Below are 22,280 nucleotides of genomic sequence, written 5' to 3'. Positions count from 1 at the left end.
CAGCTCCCCACACCTTCTTTTCAGGTACCTGTAGAGAGCAATGAGGTCTCCCCTGAGCCTCCTCTTCTCCTGACTAAACACCGCCGCTCCCCACAGGACCTGTGTTCCAGGCCCTTCACCAGCCTCGTAGCCCTTCTCTGGACATGTTCCAGGGCCTCGATGTCCTTCTTGTACTGAGGGGCCCAAAGCTGAACACAGTACTCGAGGTGTGGCCTCACCAGAGCAGAGTACAGGGGGACAGTCACACCCCTGGTCCTGCTGGCTACATTGATTTTACTCTTGTATTTATGATTTCAGCTGGAGAAAAAAGTTCTCAACTGTATCTCAACAGTGCTAAAGGAGAGTTAGTGTGACTGGGTATTCTAGTGAATAAACTAATCAAACAATGTATATTCTTGGAGAGATGATAAGAATAACTAGGAAAAGGACGTTGTATAAGGAAAACTGTGCCTAACATCCAGCAGACCAATATAGTTAAATACATGTATTACAGGAGAAGTATAGGGGTTCCAAGAGGTGTCTGCAAGGTTCTGCTTTGCCTTGCACATTTCAGTTATTTATATTATTAGCAACTCAAGTGCTTAGGTTTTAAATTATTTTCCCCAGAAAACAGAAAAACCTGGGTACCTTACAGAAAAACTGTAACTTCTGTGATAAGCCCAGCTCTTTGGATGATGATATCATGTTTGGTGATGCTGAATATTTTCCTGAAACTTCTCTTAGAGACATTTTTCATGGTACGTACAGAAACAAAACAAAATGAATAGAAACAGCTTGAATTTAAATAACATTATCTAGTATCTATATTCTAAAGGTTACATTCCATTGCTTATGTATGGGTCAGAACACAAAAATAATTCTGGACCACAACTAATGCAAGCTAGTGGAGCAACCCTCACTGACTAGGAAAATCATCCTCAAAGTTATTTTCTAATTTTCATACCAATATTTATTATAGTCCTACATTATCATTATGTAAGTACAATAATTGTTTCTATAATAACTATTAAAGCACTGTCAATGGTGAATTGTACTTTCTGAACTCCACTGGTCTTTCTCTGAGTTTGTGTTTCTGACTTTTGATGTATTATTTACCCAGTAACAGCTCAGTCGAAGTATTCCATCATGTAACATGTATTTATTACAGACACTCCAAAGTTAACATATTTTTGTGTTCAATTGACTGGTTTGGCAACTTCAGTTTAGCCTTCTTCAGAATCCTTCACATTCAGTGAATGAGGGATAGATAATATAGGAAAATTAGATTTGTTCTTGAGAGCACAGCCATGGGACTAAGACTGGGGGAACTTGATTCTGTTCAATACCCTGTCATTACTACAGAATAGAGCAGGACAGGACACAACATAACACAACACAATATAATAGTTTACTTGGAAGGCACCTACAAAGATCATAAAGTCCAACTGCCTGACCACTTCAGGGTTAAATGAAAGTTAAAGCATCTTATTGAGGGCATTATCCAAATGCATCTTAAACACTGACAAGCATGGGGCATCATCCACTACTCTAGGAAGTCTGTTCCAGTGTTTGACCACCGGCACGGTAAAGAAAATTTTCATTATATCCAGACTGAACCTCCCCTGATGCAGCTTTGTGATGCTGAACAGTATACACAGGGTATACAGTAACATATATCACCACACAGCAAGGTTGCTTGAGATGTACTTAGATATAGTTTCTAGATTCTGATTTTGTAATTTAAATGAATTTTTCTTTTCTAAAGACAACAGGAAAACCAAACTATATTATATATTATTGTGATAGCATTGTAATGACATCAGTGATATTTATATCCTTGGCTGACAGAACAACAATACAAAATGCAACCTGCTAAATTGCAAAAATTACTTAAGAACAGATGGATGTTTCACTGAGAGAGCACATGATCAAAGGCACTGGTTCACACCACAGCTTCATCTAGCTTCAGCCATTCACTAGCTTCATTCATAGTGGCTAGTATTATATGCTTGCAGAAGAGCATAAGAATAAAAAAAGGCATACAGTGATCCTTTACTATCATTCTCCCACTTTCCAGCAGTATGCAGCTCAATGTTTTCCTGAAAGAGCAATCATGTCTTCATGTTTAATAGTATTTTATGTTTTTTTCTGCCAGAATTTCATCTAATTTTAAAGAAAAACTAGACAGTTTGGTGGTTTACAAGATATACCAAGAGACAGAGGGTTGCAGGGAAAGCTAGATTCATCCACCCTCCTTCTGTAACTCTGTTCAACGGGAAATGGATGGAATGTGACTCTGTGCCTTCTGGATGCCACCCAAAGGTAATATGTTATTGTGATCTTGTAGTTCACTCAGGAAAGCTACATTTAGGATGCAATTAAAACCCAGCTGTTTTTTTCATAAGCATGGAAGGAGCTGCTACTGATGGAGGGAGTGTCAAGCAAGTGACATGACGCCAAATCTCAGTGGGTCCCTGCTACACTATATTACTCTAATACGATTTCCTCTGGTAGGACAAGGATATTTCAGTTGCCTGTCATTTTTTCAGGAATCCTATTCACAACCAAAGGGTAAAAGTATACATCCTAATTCTGGCTTCAATACAAGCTAATAACATTTTCTGAAAAAGAGGAGTTAGTTTCTTAGAACAATTTCTGCATTTGTTTCAGGAGCTCTTACAGGATAATAGTAACACTACACTTACCACCTATGAGTAATCATTTTCACTGCATTCATCTAGAATGAAAAAATAGCTTGAAGATTTACATGACACCATGACCAATCAAAATGTTGTATTTAATTCAGTAAGGACTTTAGACTACTGTTAAAAACTAGTACACTACATGCATATATATATATGAATGTATAGCGTTTCTAAAAATGCTATGCAGGCCCAACCCTTTAGGCTATAATTCCTGGCACCATAAAAATAAATTCATGTAATTTCAAATTTGAGGAAACCTTTGTACAGCTCTGTGCTAAGCAATACTGGACTAGCAAACAAGAAGAACAGAGAAATATTTGAAGAAAATGTTCAAAAAAAAAAAGAGAAAAAAAAAAGAAATAACACCCACTAGACAGAGATATCACAAGAAGTTAAATATAGCTATGAAATCAATGGCAGCTGTCATTTCATAGATTTGGGAAGTGCTGCAAGGTCCTGTGGAGAGCAATGGAAACACAGAGGCCTGTACTAACACTGTAGTAAACTGTCAGATCCTTGAAATGATGAAACTTGAAAGTATACAAGATGTAGGCTTAAGAATTTCTCCTGGGGTCATTTTACAAATCAGATTCAACCTGAGGCACTTTGTCATTTGTTTTCTTTTGCCTAGTTGGGCTGAGAGGCTCCCCTGCCCCAAACGCACCTGATTTTACTGTGATCTCTTTTCAATAACTAATCAGTAAATTCCCTCTCTCCTTCCTGGTCTTTCTAGCTTCATTTTATAATTCCTTTTCAACAGTCCCTATTTACCTTCACTTTTACTTATTCACCTAATATATTATGATCATTTGCTCTCTTTTCATCCTTCATCTGCAGCTACAACAATCTGTTATTTTGCTTCACATCTGCCTTTTTTTTGTTTTACTTACTTTTTATTCCACTTCCCCTTTCCAGCCTTTTTAAAATAGGGGAAAGTAATTCATTTTAAAATTAAATTATTTATTCTGATAGCTTATCTCCTGAGATTTGTCTAGAGTTGAGACTATGTGAGGTTTAGGCATTAGGTTAGTCCTGACTTAACTGGAGCAGGCTCTCCAGGGAAGTGGTCACAGCACTACACCTCGTGGAGTTTAAGTAGTATTTGGACAATGCTCTCAGACATACAATTAAATTTTTAGGTAGTCTTGTGTGGAGCCAGGTGTTGGACTCAATGATCCTTGCAGGTCTCTTCCAACTCAAGATATTCTGATTCTACGATTCAACATTTATAAAGATTATATACAGGAGAACATTTTCTTTTCAACGCAACCAGCAGCTAAGTGTAAAGGTGAGAATCTAAATCTGTATTAGAAAAATATGCTTAGATGGGAGCTAAGGTAACTTGAAGCTCTTTGTTATAAATAACACCAAACTATCCCTCAGCCATTTCCTTCCCAGAATATTTAAAATCTCAGAAAATAATAATATATAAATGAGATAAAACTGAACACAATTCACTGATATGATAGGAAAAAGTTATAAAAATGAATAAAAAGCAGAAGTGTCAGGGCCCTTAGGGCACCAATGGGCTGTCCCTGTCCATGGTGTGGGATCCCATTTTGGCTCAGTCTGAGGCCATCAGTCCCTTCCCTTGTGATGCTGTCTCTGGCCCTACCTCCTGGATGGACACTGGACCTACATTGTGGGTAGTTCGTGTCCTGGGTGGACCCCTCAGACATACACTACATATTTTTTGAAACTCATGTTTTAACCTTGTCAGCATTCCTGTCCCTGAACCTGTCCCCTTTTGCTCCAGGCTGGCTCCCTGGACAGACCCTGGACATGGCTCATCACTCCCCTTGTCTGCACCTGTCAATGGAGCCTGTTTCCACCACATAGCTCTTTGGGACTGCACTTAGTGGGTGAGGGTACAGCTTGCCACCACTAGGGAACAGCTGGTCCTCTCTGCTCCTTCACAAAAAGTCAGGATATCAACAGAAACTTGCCTCATTGTACAAAAAAATCTAAATCTGACCACCTTCTGTAATGTTTATCCCTGCTAATACAGGCTGTGCAACACCAAAGGAAAACTGCAGTATCTTTCAATGAACGATAAAGACATTACTTCAGTGGGTGGGCATGCTGCCGCAGTTCTGGCAATTCACTGGACTGTTTGCATATGCATGAGGTTACATAAACCCTGCTCTTCCTGTCTGCAAGCTCCTTCACGCCTGACTTCTCAACTCTCACTCTACCGCCTCTGGAGTAGGAACTCTGAATTGGCCTCCCCTACCCGCAGATGGAGCCTAGGATCCTGCTTCAGGAATCTGCACTGATGCCTACAGACACTGTGAACACTTCTCATGGCATTGTACTTGCTCCAGCACAATGTTTTGTTTTAGAAATTGGAATGATAGAAATGCAGATTCCTGGACAAGTTTAATTAACTGTACTCCAGGCATCATTTTTTCCATCTTTCCTTTCTCAAGGCTAATGGATCTCAGCAAAAGCTCAAGTGGTCCTACAGGCTGTAGGTCACCTGAAAAGGTAGTAGTCAGATTGGTTTCACTAACATTTCATAAGATGTTAACAATAATCAATATACTAAACCAAGATCAAAACTAGATCTGTTTTAATAATCAAAAATAACACCTACAGTCATTCTTAAATTCAGGTCTAGAGCTGTTTAGCTACATTCCCTGCTATTCACTGTTTGAAAACTTTCATGAACATGGATTTTTGCTTGTATAAATTTGAGAGGAATGGCTGGTCTCTATATGAACACTATATTGATCTGCAAATAGGGGGATCTGTGTACTAAGATTTATTCTTTGTAATTATGTTCTCTAAAACATTTCAAATAGTCTACCAGAAAACAGAAATAGCACTAAGTAACTGAGGTGGTCCATCACATCTCATAAATAGAAAAAACAATCAAACTGCAGAATTCATAAGATATATTTATCCAAACTTATGCATGTTCATGAATAATAAATATACTTTAGAAGTAGATATCAGAACAATTCACAATTTTACAATAAATGCTATTCTTAGCATTTAATACTAATTCATATTAGCAATCAATAATTTAACCTCAGACATCTAAGATTTATAGTAATGCAATAAACTAAAATAAAGAGCTAAAGTCAGCAGTGGATAAAAACTAGAAAAACAAAGTTCTGGGAAGTTTCTTACATCATGGGTTAGAAGCAGAGGTGGTATGTAGTAAAGCAAATAATTCTTGAAGGATTTTAAGGCGTTCAAACAGTATATTTCTGAATAAATGACAAGGAAACAGGAAAATTGATTCTAGTGTTATGATCACGAACTTGGTTAACAGTCTGGGTTAGAAAGCAAACGAATACACTTTAGTTAGTTTAATATTTTAAATTAATTCATTTTCTGTAGGTGGAACTAAAACTAGAAACAATTCTGTGCTGTAAATTCTATAATAAGCCAAACATTTTTAACTAGCATGTGATGTTCTTGTGATTACTAGAAATGTGAGCTTCCAAGGATTCATATCTATTTAAGTCTAAGGACTACTAGATTAAGAAGGAAAGATGAGTGAATCAACTGAACTTTCAAGAATCTGTTATTAATTCAGTTTTAGCAGACTTAGATCTTTATATATTTTATGAAAGATAAACTCCATCATAGTCTCAGTAGCCACGAAATCCCTAACCCTCATATGTTTGGTGGTCAAGTACAAGAGTAGTATCTATTTCAACTCAGACAAAAGAAAAACAAAGATAGTGAACAAACTTTTAGAGATTTATCCTTGGTAATCACTTTATGGTTTTCATAAAGTCTGTTTTAGAAGTTAGGAATATTCTGTTCTCTTTAAAGTATTTCCTAGCCACAGACTGTGAAAGCCTCATTTTTCAACAGATGCTTTCAACTCCACTGAGGTGCTAAATCCTATTTTGCATACATTTTGAACCTGATATTAAACTTCATCTTAAGGAGTAAATGCTGTTCAATTCAGTGACATCAGTTGAATTCAGTATTAATATACATGGGTGTAAATGACTACAAGGTTCAAATTAAACTGCAAGGAAAAAATTGAATTTAAGCAGGACTTCTCAAAATCTCAAGTAATCTGATAATTTTCTTTTTCTATCATTTATCACAGCTTGAAATAAATGTCTCAACCTCTGGAATTACAGTAGAATGATTATGAGAGGATTGTAGAATGAAGGCACCATTAGCCTGTCACTTTTTAAGTACACCAACAAACATTCTGACATTACCTTTGTGAAACCCAACCAAACAACCCTTGTGGAGACCACACAGATTCTGAATACTCCACCTGGACTGTCGTGGTTCAAATGAGAAACAGCAAGACTTCAGTCCTACTGCAAATAACCTCAAAAATGTTTTAAGCCATTTTTTTAAGTTCTGACGTCTCCAAACAATCTATCTATGTTGTTCCTTTTATCTCCTATCTAGATAGACATAGACTGGCAATGTTTAACCAGGCAGTGCAAAAAGATACAGTATGTACAGCTCAGTGGAAATGCAAAAAGATAATTCATGAGAGCACCTACACGGGTAAATATGATCTGATTTATACATTTTTATTCTACTTTCAGTTTAGTCTGTCTTCATTTGTAGTAGGCTGTTGCAAAAACAACTTTAATTAATTGGTATATGAAGAGCATATAGCTGAATATTACATTTACGATACTACAGGGTAAAATTGCCAATATAGTAGGAATACATGAATAATGGAAAATGAAAGAAATGCTTGCAGCTTTTTGCATCCAACTCCCATTGTGTTTATTATAAAACATAGCTAAAAGCTCTACAATTATCCTGCAGTTTGCCCAGTCGTCTGTAAGGTTTGTTTTGGTACTCAACGGATCATTAAAACAGATGCATCTTTATCTCTTGTTAGGCTTTTACAATGTAGTAGTCAACAGAACATTAATCCAATTATTTACAATTTCTTCTGGAGAATTTATATGATCTTTGGGTAAGCTCAGTGTAATGCATTATGACTATCATGATCTCAGTAAATAAATGTCAAAAATACTTCTTCTAGATAATTATAGCGTTATGCCGTCTGTCCTCCATTATGTTATAATCTAGGCAATCACATGCACCTAAATGACCATTGAAATCATTTGAAATGCAGAGATTTGTAAAATAAATATGAAGATTGGTATGAATGATGCATTAATACAAACGCATGTGTGAAACCACCAGAAGACAGTGGTACAAAGGGTTACAGGTGTAGTCTGCATTGGTAACAAAGGACATAGCTGACAGTTATAAAATACTAAGGAATGTTTTTATCAAGACACTCTGATAAAACAAGAGCACAGATGATTTGCCAGCAAAAGACCCTACACTCACACAAGAGAAAAGCAACAACTTTACAGAGCATTGTATGTGATATGTATCTCCTTGTTATTCCAAAAGGAAGACAAGACTCTAGCCCTAAAATATGAAAGATAAGGAAGCAAAAACAATGAGCACCATTGAAGTTAGAAAAATTCTAAATCAAAACAATCACAGCATAGTAACTGCTGACCCCTTAACACCTATCAAAAAGAGTTATTAGCTACTGCTAATCAAAGCAACCCAACAGATGTAATGATGATACAATAGTAAGCAACTCTTGCCTTTTATATCACACACAATTGACCATGGATGCAAGTTGGATGGACACACACACACGCGCGAACACACACACACACACACACACACACACAAGCCATGGCACCTTTGGGCACTGAATGTGAAAGTGAGTGATATTTGTAAGAGAATGAGAGTGACTGAAAATAGTTTTGTCTAAAAAAAGCATCACCTTCACCTTCCATAACATCTCATATTGACTTTAGTTACTTGAATTCCCCCCAGCAAGTCTGCCATTCTGACTTAAAATTTCATGTTGACTTTGGAGTTTTAAACAGATATAAGGAATTACAGAATCGGACCCAAAGGTATGGGCCTATTCCCTACAGTGCAGTCCTATAAATGGTGATAAAGAGTTCAGAGGCTTGCAGTTTAAGAAATTTAAACTGCATTTGCTACTGATGAAGCATCAAACAGCACTGGGAGCAGAGACCAGTTGCTGAGCTGTCCGCTCTTATCAACCCCCTTTTCTCTCAGCTACCCAGTCAGGATCCCTCTGCCTATTCTTTTTTTCCTCTTTATGATGCTACAGATATTTTGGTCTTTTTACACTGCATATCAACTTCAATAAGAAGGCAGAATTTGGGAGGGAAGTGATATTATCCTTGTTTTATAGTCTGGTTGTTATCATTGGCTATTGCAAAGTTAAGAGTTGTGGGTTCAAACTTTAAGAGGTCTCCCACTTTGTGAGAGGGTGCATGTCTCATTTTATTAAAATCCATGAATTAAACTCACTTTATCAAAGTGCTTAGTTTAACCACATGAAGATTTAAAAAGGAGAAAGAACTACTGCAAAAGAGACACTAAATTACAATTAAAGTACATACTTTCAAATATATTACTTACCGCTGTGAAAATTGCCTTATGCCAACATGCCTACACATATCTAATTAAAATTCTGCCTTAATTAAGTACTTATATTTTATCTGTTTTCTGCCCTTGAGGAGGGAGGATATTAACAGCTTTGGAGGAAGACCACTTTGCCAAAACTGCAACCATATGGCAGCAAACAGAAAAGGGCCAGCCTAACAAGGCTTCGTTTGTTAAAAGAAAGTTGTACTTCTTTGGAGTGAAATGTTAGCTTTCATAGGCAGAACCTTACTAGGGAAGATGAAGGCTTCATGTCTGAGTAGTGGCAGCAGAACAGACAGAAGAAAGAGAGGAAGCTGAGCATGTTGCTTCTGGCAGTCAAAGGTTTGTGCAATTTCAATTACATTACAATTGTACAGTGTGTAATGTAAACTCTTATTCCTCTTACTCAGCTTTTCTGACTATGGCCCCACATGATTCCACCTTTTCCTAGTCTGCTGAAGTAATATCTGCTTTACTTTCACAGCCTTCGTGCTCAAACTCACATCCCTCATAAATCTAAAGAGGAAAATTTCTTGCAATTTTCCCTATATTGAGAAGGAGGAGTCAATTGATAGCAGTAGCCTTGGTCATATCAGTAGACAAGGCAAAACAAACAAAGAAAATAATGTTTAAACGATGAATGCTTACAACTTCAGTTCCAATATGAACTATCAGAGGAAGTACACCACAAAATGCATTCTAATACAGTTCTCCATGATCTACTGTCAATGTGCGGCATTAAATCTGTACTGCTTGACATAGAAACACGCATACATAGCATGCAGAAGCAGTAAGGTCTTGTCTGTGGAAAAACTTGATGTAAATTGGAGTTGTAGGGTTTATTCTGAACACAGCACAGCCCACTACAACTCTGCTAGTTTCAAATGAGATAGGGCTCATATGTAGTCAGCTCAGGCATACCTGTCTGTTCCAGAGTCCTTCTGGTGTCAAAGTAGCCCTAGAATAGCCAACTCATTGGTCTCTCTGAAGTCATAGACATGATATTACACACTGCTAGAGTAAATATTTGAGAAGTTATGCTAGCTTCCTTGACAATGATCTTATATATGTTACAGTTGTTGTATACACCCAGAAACAATCAGCATTAATCTTTGAAAGGCACTTCCTCAGGTAGTCTCAGTGAGTAAAGTCTGGAGTCTTCATATTGATATTTAGACACAGATGTTGAATGAGATGCTAGGATTATCACCAAGCACCAAAAAAAAAGGGGGGGGGGGGGGGGGGCCAGAAAATACACTTTGTGAAAACCAAACTTGCTAACTGTACTAAGAAATTTACTTCCTTCAGTTGTAAGAAAAAAGCTTTCCAGTATATTACACTCCAGGCCATGCAGATCAAGTGACTGAAGGATAATTCAGGAAAATACACCCTGTATTCCTCTAATTAGAACAACAAGGGCACTCAAGGTACATGCTCATCTAAACAAAGAAAACCTGACTACAGTGGACTTGTATTGCATTTATGGACAGCATCCAAATAAGAACTAATGATTAGCAAAATTATAAATTTGCCTATCAGCCTCCACATGCTAGAATACGTTTGACAGAAGTGGTTCTCTCAAAAGCCTAGCTCAGTCCTAAATTGTTTGTAGATTAACTCAATGTGGAATGACCTTTATTATTTTCCTTGTCTTTATTTTAATTGCTCTGACTTGAAACAATTATTACTTTAATCATGATGATGATATGATAGCCATTACCCATGTTTAAAAAGCTTACCTCCACAGTAGAAAATTCCTTGATCATTCCCTTTCAAGTGACTTGCAAGAGTAAACCGAATCACATATCTCTGAAAAGCTGCTGGGCTCTAGCTAACACAGAAATACTGCTAACCATGGCTTTCTTTATTCCAGAAAAAATGTTTATAATTAGGCAAAGCAAATATGAAATTGAAGTGTTTCTTCTTTTTTACCAGAGAAGTGCAGATGGCTGATATTTAAACATATTAGCTTTTCTAAATCCTTTGCGAAATGTGTGTTACTGATCAGTGGAAGTATCTACTGTATTGGAAAAAGAAAAAAAATAGAAAAAACACACAGCTGTTCCATTTATTAAACCCCACCTTATATTTCCCCTTATAATATTGTTCTATAGAGGAGATGGAGATTCATTTCAAATAGTTTTAGATATCTACATCTGAGGAGGTCCTCTAGGCTCCCTTTTTAGATACGTCTAGTGCCATTTTCTATGCTACATATATTTAGATGATGAATACGATACTGAAGAAATGCTCGCTTATCTAACTCCGTATAACTAGCTCAGTTGTATTCAATGTAGTCTGCATGATGGAAGTCTAAATTTAGACATTAAGGATAAGATTACTCTGTTTAACCTAACATTATTTTCATAAAACACATGGTTACTTAATTCGCTTACAGGAAGAACATATGAGACAATGTCAAAAGCTTAGCTGAAGTTAGAATACTGGGCATCTACTGCTCTTTCCTCACCTACAAAATCTGATATCTGCTCATAACAGGGCATTAGACTGCTTTAATAGTTTTGCTCTTGACAAATTCATGTTTGTTACTTATTTCACTGTTATTTTCTAGATACTTTAATAGTTATCTGTTCAGCAACTCTTCCATGAATTGAAAATAATTCCTTACATTCTCCTTCCTCTCCTCTTTTAAAGATAAACTTTACATCATTGTCGTTTAGTCTGTTGGTAACTCATCCATTCCCCAAGAATTATCTCAGGAAACAACAAATGGGTCTAAAATTATTTCACACTGTTATGAAACACAAAATGAAGTTCATAAAATCAATTTAAAGATACCTAACCTATAAAACCTGTTCTTTCTTTATCTACCATTAAGGTTCTAGCCCTAGGATTAGCTGTGCATGCCATATGCTCACCAATGACCTTTTCAGGAAATGTGTGATAAAAGGTTATTACATATTTTGCCTTCTCTGCACCCACTATGAGCAGCTTATCCCTTCTTATGGTACCTCTTATGGTGCCAAAGATTTCTTTGTTTCTCTTCTCGTTATTAATATACCAATATAATTATATTACATCTCTATTTCTCTTGCTAGTTGCATCTGACAGAGTGCTTTGGCAATTCTGACTTGTCTGTTCATGCTTGCATTATTCTACTATACTTAATAAATAGAGAAATCTTCCTCATTATTTCTAAGGTGAAAGAAAGGATGACAATTTAACCAAGCTGGTCATTGAGACTTTTTTTCTTCACATTGGTGCAGCTTATATTTATGCCTCTAGTAGTGCTCTTTTGAAGAACCCACAAATTTCAGAGAAATACAGAGTAGCAGTAGTCTTGTCTGATGTGCAATCTGGGCCATTGTCCTAAATGGGTTACTTGCTAAGCTCCACTTTCTTACAGGTGCCGCCAAGAAACTTTAAAGAATTAGACAAGTCTTCAGACTCACCATCAGAGACAAAGTCTGCTATTAGAGGCATGAGGGTAAGGGCTCAGCTGGAGTCTTCTAGTATGACAGCCACATAAGGTGGCAAAAGCATATTTCTATTTGCATGCACCCATTTAGCCCTGATGTTGCCCAACAATTCCCTTGATTATAAACTACTACCAGCTTTAAAAGGCAAAAAGGTGGTTCTGCCTTGTGCAAAGGGTCTGAGGCCCGGTGGAGGCTGAGGACCTTTCCCAGTTACAGCCATAGCTGCAGCTCTTGCAGCTGCAATCCAGATGGGTGTCAAGGCAAACGACTGCTCAAGTGTTGGTTTCACGTGTACAAATGCTGGTTTCCTTGACCTTTCCTGATTTTGCTTGAATTGGAGCTAGGAACGGTCAGCGTCTAGTAGCAAAACCAGGCAAAATAGCATCAGCTATTACTAATTTGCTGAGAGTGCAAATATTGTCAGCTGAGCAGAAAGCATGGCAAGCCACTATGAAGTGTTCATAACAATAGGTAAAAAACAAAGAAGAAAAAGAAATCCCCACAACATATCTCCTACATAGGATTTCATATGATTAGCTACAGCAAAATGCAGCCTAAAACTTTGCATCTATTTTCTTTTGTAATGTTTTCAAATCATAGAATATCCCAAGTTGAAAGGGACGCACAAGGATCATTGAGTCCAACACCTGTGTGGTTTGGGTTCCAAGGGACCTTAAAGATCATCCAGTTCCAACACCCCTGCCGTGGGTGGGGGCACTTTCCACTAGACCATGTTGCCCAAAGCCCCATCCAGCCTTGCCTTGAACATTTCCAGGCAAAGTTCCCTTTAACTTGCATCCTAGAGATTTTTTTTTTTAAATAAATTATCTAAATTTATTGACATCTACCTCCTTGAGACATGTTTTCCTGGGTAGCCTGCCAATGTAATTTCATTCCCAACAACTGCCATGATAGCTAAATCTCCAATTACTATCAAGTTCTATTGTTTCAGATATGTACCAAGAACCACCATATTCTTCTCTGTTTTCATGCATGCCAACAGACATTCAACAGCTCTAAACTAATCCTATGTTAAAGATCTCAAAGCAAACATATTTTTAAAACACAAGCCAATGTTTCGTCTCTCCTTCCCCTTCCTCATCTTCCTGAAGAATTTATACCCTCTAAATGACTGGACTTTTAACGTAGTATATATGATAGATTCTCTGCAATGCTAGCTTTGTCATAATCTTCAATTAATTCTTGTCTATTCCTCATTAATTCTTCCATTAATTCTTATCCATTCCTCATTCTTCTTCTGTTAGTATACTAACAGCTAAGATAGACAGCAAACTGACCCATGACTTTTTGTCTAGTCACTTCTTTAATCCTGTTTTCAGTAATCCTATCTTTCTCAGGGGTTAGAGCAATGTCCAATTTGCTTTATTTTAGGATGAAGATTTTTGTCCTCACCACATTTCTTAATTTCCTTTCTCTCAGAATAGAATTCATGCAGTTATATTTAGGGTGTAGAATAAGGTGTAACTTGACTAAGAATGAAGAGGATAGACAATGATATATCTTGAATCTTCAACCATTTCATCCATTGCCACAGAGACCTATGAAGCACTTTTGATTTACTTAGAATAATTCTTGGCAGTATTATTAGGATCCAGGTAAATGTTTATCATATGATAGTGATCAATAGGATACTTTACAACTTGGTAAATCTGGGCTCCTGTGAAGAAACACACCAGCCATAACCTAAGTTCCAAGTGGTGTAGATGTCTCCATATCACTTATAGTAGAAGGTCACTAGCCAACACCATCTTTTATTTCCTCTCAGCAAGGAAAATTTTATAGGCTATGGAGAAATGTTTTTTTCATGTGTTAAATCTCTACTTAAGATTAGTTATTACTTGCTCCCTGGTCAGCACTCCTGGCTTTGATTTCAGTTGCGAGCTACTCAGATGTGGAATGCTACCTGCCCTCAGAAGAAACCTGCAGTGAGCAGCCTCTCTAGTGTCAAGTTATTTTTCGAGTACCTGTACTGCCAACAAACTGAAAGCGCTGATTAATATTTTTTGCTTCCAGATACATGCTGTGGATGAAGTTCTCATGATATACTCAGTTTAGATTCTCTTCTTTCCCTGCCTCTCTAATTGCTTCTTAAGAGATTCCTCTGAAAACTTAAATGAAGTTTTCCTAGATTTCACCATTAGGAAAATACAGCCCAAAGTTCCTGTAAATCCATTCAAGGATTTCATCACAAGATGTCATCATTGTTTAATTTAAAATATAGCTATTGATTTATCAGTTTGTGATGTATTTCCTCTCAAATATATACATATATATATTTTGCTGAGTGTGATACTATGCAACAGAAAAAGCTCTTAATGCATACTAGATTATTTGTGCTTAAATTTAATTTCTTTTTTTTTTCATTAATGGTTCATAATAACACCAAAACACAGGACTAATTAAATACTAAAACGAAGAACTGCATATCAAGCTACATTTGCTTTTCAGTATTATCAGAAATTTTACTGTTTAAAAAGCTAGCAAGAAAAGTGAAGCTTTATATAATGCTCAATAATTTAGCCGATTTCAGCTCTATGTGAAATCTTTTTGACTTATACAGTCTGAATATTAAATAATTCATTATTTTTAATTTCTACTAGCTAATTTTTTTTTTACTCATATAGTAAAATAAAACTAACAAAACCCCTATATTTATATATAAATGGATAAAGTTATTTCTGATTATGTGATCATATGTTACTTAATTTTTCTTCCTAAGCATAGGCCAGTTCTTTATGTTTGGCTGTGTTATGCTTAGCACAGAGCTAGGAAGAAGAGAAAATGTGAATGGCAAGTTCTGAGATGGAATTTAGGTTCTTAGCACTACAACACTTGGGCAGATAAAACCCTAAGTAAAGTGCACTGGGATCCAGACAATGCCAACATCTGAATATTGGCAGAGGCAGCACCCATGAGAAACAATGAGGCACCTGAGACACTTTTTGCCAATAAAATATATTTTAAATAGGAGGAGCATGAGATGAATTACTGCAGAACACTTCAAACTAACTCATTCATTAGGGCCAAAGACCTATCTAAAAATCTCTTTTGCTACTTTATCAGTAAGAAAGACATTTATTGTCTTGTGCTAGTTAGCAAGTAGTAATTAATACAAGCTAAAAACATTAGTCAAGTAAAATATGTTATTAGATATACACATATCGCTGTATTAAGGCTCAATTTGAGTGGGAGCAGAACCCAGTCTGCTGTGTGAAATAAACACTCCTTATTTTCTGCTAGATAACCATACTACTTTGTTAATACAAAATAAGAATGTTCTTTAAGTATAGAATCTTAGATATAATGCATTTTATAATTAATAATTTACAAGTTAATAAATTATAATTTATGATTTTATATTTTATAATGCGTTTAATGTTGTGTTATATCAAATGTATTGACATTATTATAAATCAAATATTTGATATCATAATATTATAACACTTTCTATTGCTTGCTGCCTGAACTGAGTTTGACTGAAGCTGGAAAGGCATAAAGGAATGAAAACTGGAAATCATATATGCAAAGCTTAATATAGCTAGCTCTGTAACAGAAATAAATGTTTTTATTACAGTTTGCATGTACAGCAAAATTGATTATATTTACAGAAATGTAGTTTTGTTTTGATTCATAGTACATAGCTTGATTCCTTCATTAAGAGCAAAATCAGATTATCATTCTAAACAAGCTGAAGACCATTAGATGACAGAAAGGAAAAAATGTTAGTTTGCAGGCAGCTGCACACTGAATAGAAAAGTTGTGACTTAAGAGTCCCTTCTGGAAAAAGAAGAGCGATGAAAAGAGTAGATCTCCTGCCAGTTGAAAGAACTGAAGAATCAAATGTAATGTTTGAATGACAAGAAAAATAATGTGTACAGAAGAAGTCACAAAATGCCTAATGACAAGTGTTTCTGAGAGATTCTTTTTGATCTTACATGAAACAAAACAAAACAAAACAAAACAAAAACAACTGTGGTCAGTCAAAGGAAGGGTTGGAGTAGTGCTTGGATATCATAGAATTACAGAATCATAGAATCATTCAGGTTGGAAAAAACATTTTAAGATTATCTGGTCCAACCTTTAACCTAGTACTGACAAGTCTACCACTAAATCATGCTACTAAGTTCTACAGCTACGTGTTTCTTGAAGACCTCCAGGGTTGGTGACTCACTAAGTTATGCAAACTTGAATACTCATACTGTAGCTTTTGTCTCCTTTTCATAGCTCTTACTTGCTGCACAATTTAATAGAGGCCTGATTTTGTGTGGTGCCTGTGCACTATCATGATAAAAATAATAAGAAGCAAATCCTGAATTTCTTATATCTTCAGAAATTACTATCTCATAACCTAAAGTTTCTCTGTGAATAATTCTCTATACTGACACTGCAAGTTGCAGAAAGAAAAAAAAAAAGCCTGCCACAATAACATGCCTAGCAGTTTTCATTGTATTACTCCCTACTTTTTTCCAAAACAAAATCTGAATCTGCTTGTTTGATCTGCAATCATATTTGCATTCAAATCAATCATTTTCTCATTTTCCTAGATTCCCTTGTTATTGTCCAGCTTACGTTAAAATAGCTGTGTCAACTCTATTTAATTGATAAGAGTTTCATGCCATATAGATATAATTCTCTATGAAATTAATGGTTGTTAAAATACTTTTTTGAAAAAAATCTTAAGTGATAAGGTACATAGTGTCCTGCCTGACACATAAACATATATAATTGTATGGAATCGCTAGCAGGAATGTGCTAGTAGAGGTGAGCTTAAATAAATATGCCTCCAGACCAAATTATTCAGTCATGCAAGTCAGTTTTCTTTCCACCAGCTAGGAAAAAGACATAGTAAAATACTTCCAAAATTCTTATCAGTACAGTTCCACAGATTTATGCTAACACACCAACAAGCTAGTCATGACTAAAGTTCTTAGAATTCACCACGGTAGAGAAGGTTTGCAAATTTTCCCATCATTGTTAACACCATTCACTGGCTGTCAGCAACATTTTCCGTACTGTGCCAAATATTAGATAATATAATGCTTTAAAAAGTGTCGGCAGCTATTGGACTATATATACATTGAGTGTCCTACCATTTCGAACAAAAATTTAGCTGAAAAAGATTGGAAAATAGCCCTAGTAGAAGGGCTTCGTTACGAAGTATTTTTCTGTTAAGATTTCAAAGCAACATTAATGATTCCAAATTGCTATTTAAAGTAACAGCTCCAGGATACTGAGCCTAATGCTTCTCTAAAAGTAAACAAGATTGATTCTGTTCATGGTTATTCAAATACTTACAAATGATTTCAAAACAATGGTTTACTTTGCAATATATATCTATGATTTCCCTATAGCCAGCTAAAGCACAATTAAACAAGAGTTTAAGCTGGTTTTCCTTACTTGTAGCGTGATCGTTCATTTCCCCCAGACCAGTATTAATTCCAGCATCTATGGAACTCATGATTTTATCAATCTATAAAAAAGAGAACAGTGAAAACAATTGATGATTGTTATATTTAGTTTTTCATGCATGAAATTCTGGAATAATTACTTTCGTTAAGAAAACAACAGTATAATCAAGACTGCAAAAGGCAAAAATCAAATGGTGACAACTAACTTCTCCACTTTGGTTTTTATTTTGCAACATATTTGTACACATCAAAAGCTAAACCTTGAAACTAATGTTTCTTTTCTTTTCCTGCTGTATAGCTCCTGTCATACCAATGATTATGGTCATCTAGCTATATCTCAGTCTTTGAAACTACTTCATGACATTTCTGTATATGGATACAAAGGAGAAAAGTGCATGTATTAAAGTATACGACAGAATGGATTTTAATTATATAGGATAATTTTATTTGGTGATAGCCGTGAACCACAAGAACATGATTTAAGCAGTAATATTAATGCATAAGAATATTTTTTATTATTATTATATATACTTTTTTGTGTTATAAAGTACTAAATCAATTGTTCATTTAAGATTTCCAGAGAACTTCCTAGCTCCCTTTTTTTCTGTCTGCTCCAAGGACCCTGGATAGGTATGAAACATAGCTGTGCCCACATATACCACTTGTGAAACAGAGCTACATTCATGCCAAAGTTCATTTGCAAATTACATTGTACTTACTATGTCAGAACTTTTATACCTACTATTTTTTCCATAAGAACGGCATACACACACACATACAAAAAGTGAATGAAAAGACTGGTGTTGCTAAGGCAGACACAGGGAACCAATTTTTACAGAGCTTAATATTAGGACTACTCTGAAATCTGACTCCTTTTTTAATACTATGTATTTGTCACTGGTGACAGGAGAAAATCTAGACAACTTAGAATTCATACATACTTTTTTGATAAACTACATTTTTCTTACCCTTAAGAACAATCAAACCTTCTGAAAAGACAAACTGACTAGTTTCAGGATTTCAATATATCTAGGTTAATGGATCAAAACCTGATCCTAAGTACCTTTCCACTGAGAAAGTATCTCCTTTACAGCAAAAACTACCTTCATATGTCCTATCGAACCAGACATTTAAATGAGCTGGAAACCTTTTCCCAGAAAAGTAAACAATCACACAAACAAACTCTCTGCTTTTCTGAAATAAAATGGCACTCTGGAGATGTATATAGAGCCCCATGACAGTCATTTTAAAGAGAAATGCTTGCTTCTCTATATCAGCAGTAAAGATATAAACATTTTGCATTCTTAATTTACCTCAGTAAGATGGCAACTTTCATGTCTATGAAGAATTGCTTACATTCTTTTAATGTAGTATAGTAGAAAGAAAAAAATAAATTAGAAGAAAGAGGTATAAAAGTTAATTTAAATCAAGCTCTAAAACTAAAATAAAGAATTTTGTATGAGAAAGCATGTGTACTATCAATTCAGCACGGAAATTTCTTTTTATAGTTCTGAATTCATTGTAGCTACAAGGGTATTCCCATTTCACACATGAACCAAGGCACAAGATATGTGCCAAGTATTGGGTACACAGGCTATACACCAGTTAGAGGAACATTATATGTACAGGGTTTGGGAATGCATAATCAACCTAAAATCTTAGACTCTCCATTTCTGCCATCATCTTTTGTCTCTTGGGGGGCATTGCTGTGATGGGAAATAATTAGCAAACATATAAATAATGGGAATAGCCACAATACTTTTATGAATTTTAATAGTGTAAGTGGTGAGGGGTTTAGTAGAAAATAATTTAAATGTCACAACAAATTATAGCATTACCTCATTCGCTATGGAAACAATAGATTTCATTAAACGTATAGCACTTTGAATAAAAATGCATTGCATTTTGTGCCAGCTGTCGAACTACCATGCATTAGACTATGATACACTCTCAGGATTTGTAGTGTGGAAGTTCATTTTTTATTTCATCTCTGATATGGAAAAAATAACAGTATTTTCACAATACCGTATATTTGCTTGTTCTTAAAAATGATCAAAACTTACTTCTTCCCATTCTGATGTGAAGGAAGGTGTTCTTTCAGAATTTCCTTTAGAGCACTGTTGATTTGGTGTGGGTTCACTCCAGTTGCTTCTTGCTTTTTTGTCACTTGGAGGATGGGTGATAAGATTAGAATCAGATTTTGAAACATTTTTGTACAAATGCATTTCAAGCAAAGTCTTTGGTAAAGATCGTATTCTCCCAAGTGTGCATGCTCGCTCAACAAATCCTCCAGTAGTAATAACCCACTGTTCACTTATCCTTGTTGATGTGCCAACCAGTGTATGGTTTTCCACTGGTTTAGTTTTAGTATGAAATATGGTTCTGTTTACAACCTGTGGCTTTTTTTTCTTAACAGGAGGATCAGGGTTGTTTTCTTTCCGTAGCTGTATCTGCTGCACTGTGCTCTTGCTCAAAATGTTTTTCTCCAGTGGACTACTGCACTGGTTTGTTTTGCTGTACAGCTGGAGTGGGTTATCAGGTGGGTCACATGCAGGTGATGATCCATGAAGTAAACCTGCAAACTGCTCAGCGGGGTGTCCTTCAGGAAGCTCACTTTCAGTAGATGTCTCTCCATGGCAAAGACGCTCTGAAATGAGAGAGAGTAACTTGTAAAAAAAACTGGGTGATAAAATACTGTAAACAACAAAAACCTTACTCTCTGCAAAATGGTTTTTGTATGCTGCTTGGTTCTTTTTTATGTACAGAAAGAAAAGATACTTATGATATGAATTGATTTATTATTCTCTTAAAAACAATTCTCTCCTTGAACTTGACAGATTTATCCTGAGTGGTTGAAAAAAAAGCCCAAACCACTCAATACTACACGTAAATTCCAGGAAAAAGAAAATTTATAAAATAAAATAGGTTGTTGCTGTTCTATTAATTTGATGGTGTCTCTTTTAATTTGTTACTGAGTTGAATTGTGTACAAATTATACAACTTTGTAAAATGAATTAGCTAGTTACTTTATAGGTATTAAAATACATGAAGAACCTGTATTATCAGGAGTATTGTTAATAATATTTCTTTTTATAGTCATTATAATAATAGTGAATTTACACTATTATGCCTTTTAACTGACAGTCTCTAAGGAATAGATCTGAGTGTTGTTTTTATTTCTGGGAACTTGCAAGAATAGTTTCAGAGTTATAGTAACCTTTGTAAAATAATATGAAATCAAGTCTTTTCCTAAGAACTGAAACAAGTTTTATAGGCAATTTAGCATAAAAAAAAAAAAAAAGGAACTGCAGAAAAATGTATTTCTTGACACAATTCATAGCGGATTATTAAAAATGTATAGCTCTTATTTATGCCTGTTTCTGTAAGGATCAGGAAAAAAAAAAAAAGACCTTTTTTCTATCTGTATCTTTTTCTAACTTCTTCTAACTTATCATTTAAAGTCATCCTATTGATCACATCACTCTATCCACACGGCATTAAGTTAGCGTATTCTATTCAGAATAACTGTGACCCCACAAACAGTTGCATCTCAATAACTACTTCATGAAAGATAAAGACATATATCTCATTCCTGCTAGAAGCCTATGTACATATGTAAACTCTTAACTGTAGGACTGTATGGACACCAAGAGCCACCAGAAGGAATCAAACATGGTATACGTCATTATTTGCAAAGAAATTGAGCAGTTTCCTGCTATTGGCTAAAATATCTCTTGTAAAACAAAATAAAATAAAATCTCAAAATATCACTTCTAAAATAAGACAGTATTTGATATACATATATAGTAGGAAAAATATTTTGGTGTGCATTTCAAATCCCCATCAATTCTTCTACTAGTCAGCAGCTTGAAAATTTAAAATTACATGTTTCTGGCATTTGTTAAACTATCATTATAAAATTCTAATCAAGATTAGGAGTGCAACCTAAGAAAATCTACTTTTCTCATTGGGAAAAAAAAAAGAGAGACTAAAATACATACTTTAGACATTTTGCAACTAAAAAGATAATGACTGTTATATTGAAAGGTTGAATATGGAACACGACAGAGTTTAAGGAATTAATAACTCCAGAAATGTTGATGTGGGGGCAAAAAGCATGAGAAAGAGAGGACATGGAATATTCTTACTTTCTTTGATTTCTGAAAGTGGCTGAATTAATTGTAAGTCTGACATCTTGAAGGTGAACTTAGCATGAAAAATAAATGATGTAAATAATGATTGACCTTGGTGTTCTTCACTTCTATAAAATTTTCAGTAGATGGGATTCAGAT

The 22,280-nt window shown here is 35.4% G+C and overlaps 1 protein-coding gene across 5 annotated transcripts in view; it reads right to left on the bottom strand.

Moving 5' to 3' along the window:
- The window catches only part of ANKS1B (ankyrin repeat and sterile alpha motif domain containing 1B), a 440,891-nt gene that overhangs the window by 202,961 nt on the left and 215,650 nt on the right, over positions 1-22,280 (bottom strand). For all 5 annotated transcript variants that reach the window (XM_083852386.1, XM_083852391.1, XM_083852392.1 and 2 more), the window contains exons 13-14: positions 20,052-20,635; positions 17,978-18,050 (exon numbers count right to left, since the gene is read on the bottom strand). In XM_083852386.1, coding sequence (XP_083708512.1) covers positions 17,978-18,050; positions 20,052-20,635 — 657 coding nt within the window. The remainder of the gene's footprint in view (positions 1-17,977; positions 18,051-20,051; positions 20,636-22,280) is intronic.

The sequence above is a fragment of the Anser anser genome, assembly GCF_964211835.1.
Source record: "Anser anser genome assembly, chromosome: 1".
In the NCBI taxonomy this organism is placed as follows: domain Eukaryota; kingdom Metazoa; phylum Chordata; class Aves; order Anseriformes; family Anatidae; genus Anser; species Anser anser.
The sequence above is the reverse complement of the archived record's forward strand: the minus strand, read 5'-3'. Positions and strand labels throughout refer to the sequence as shown.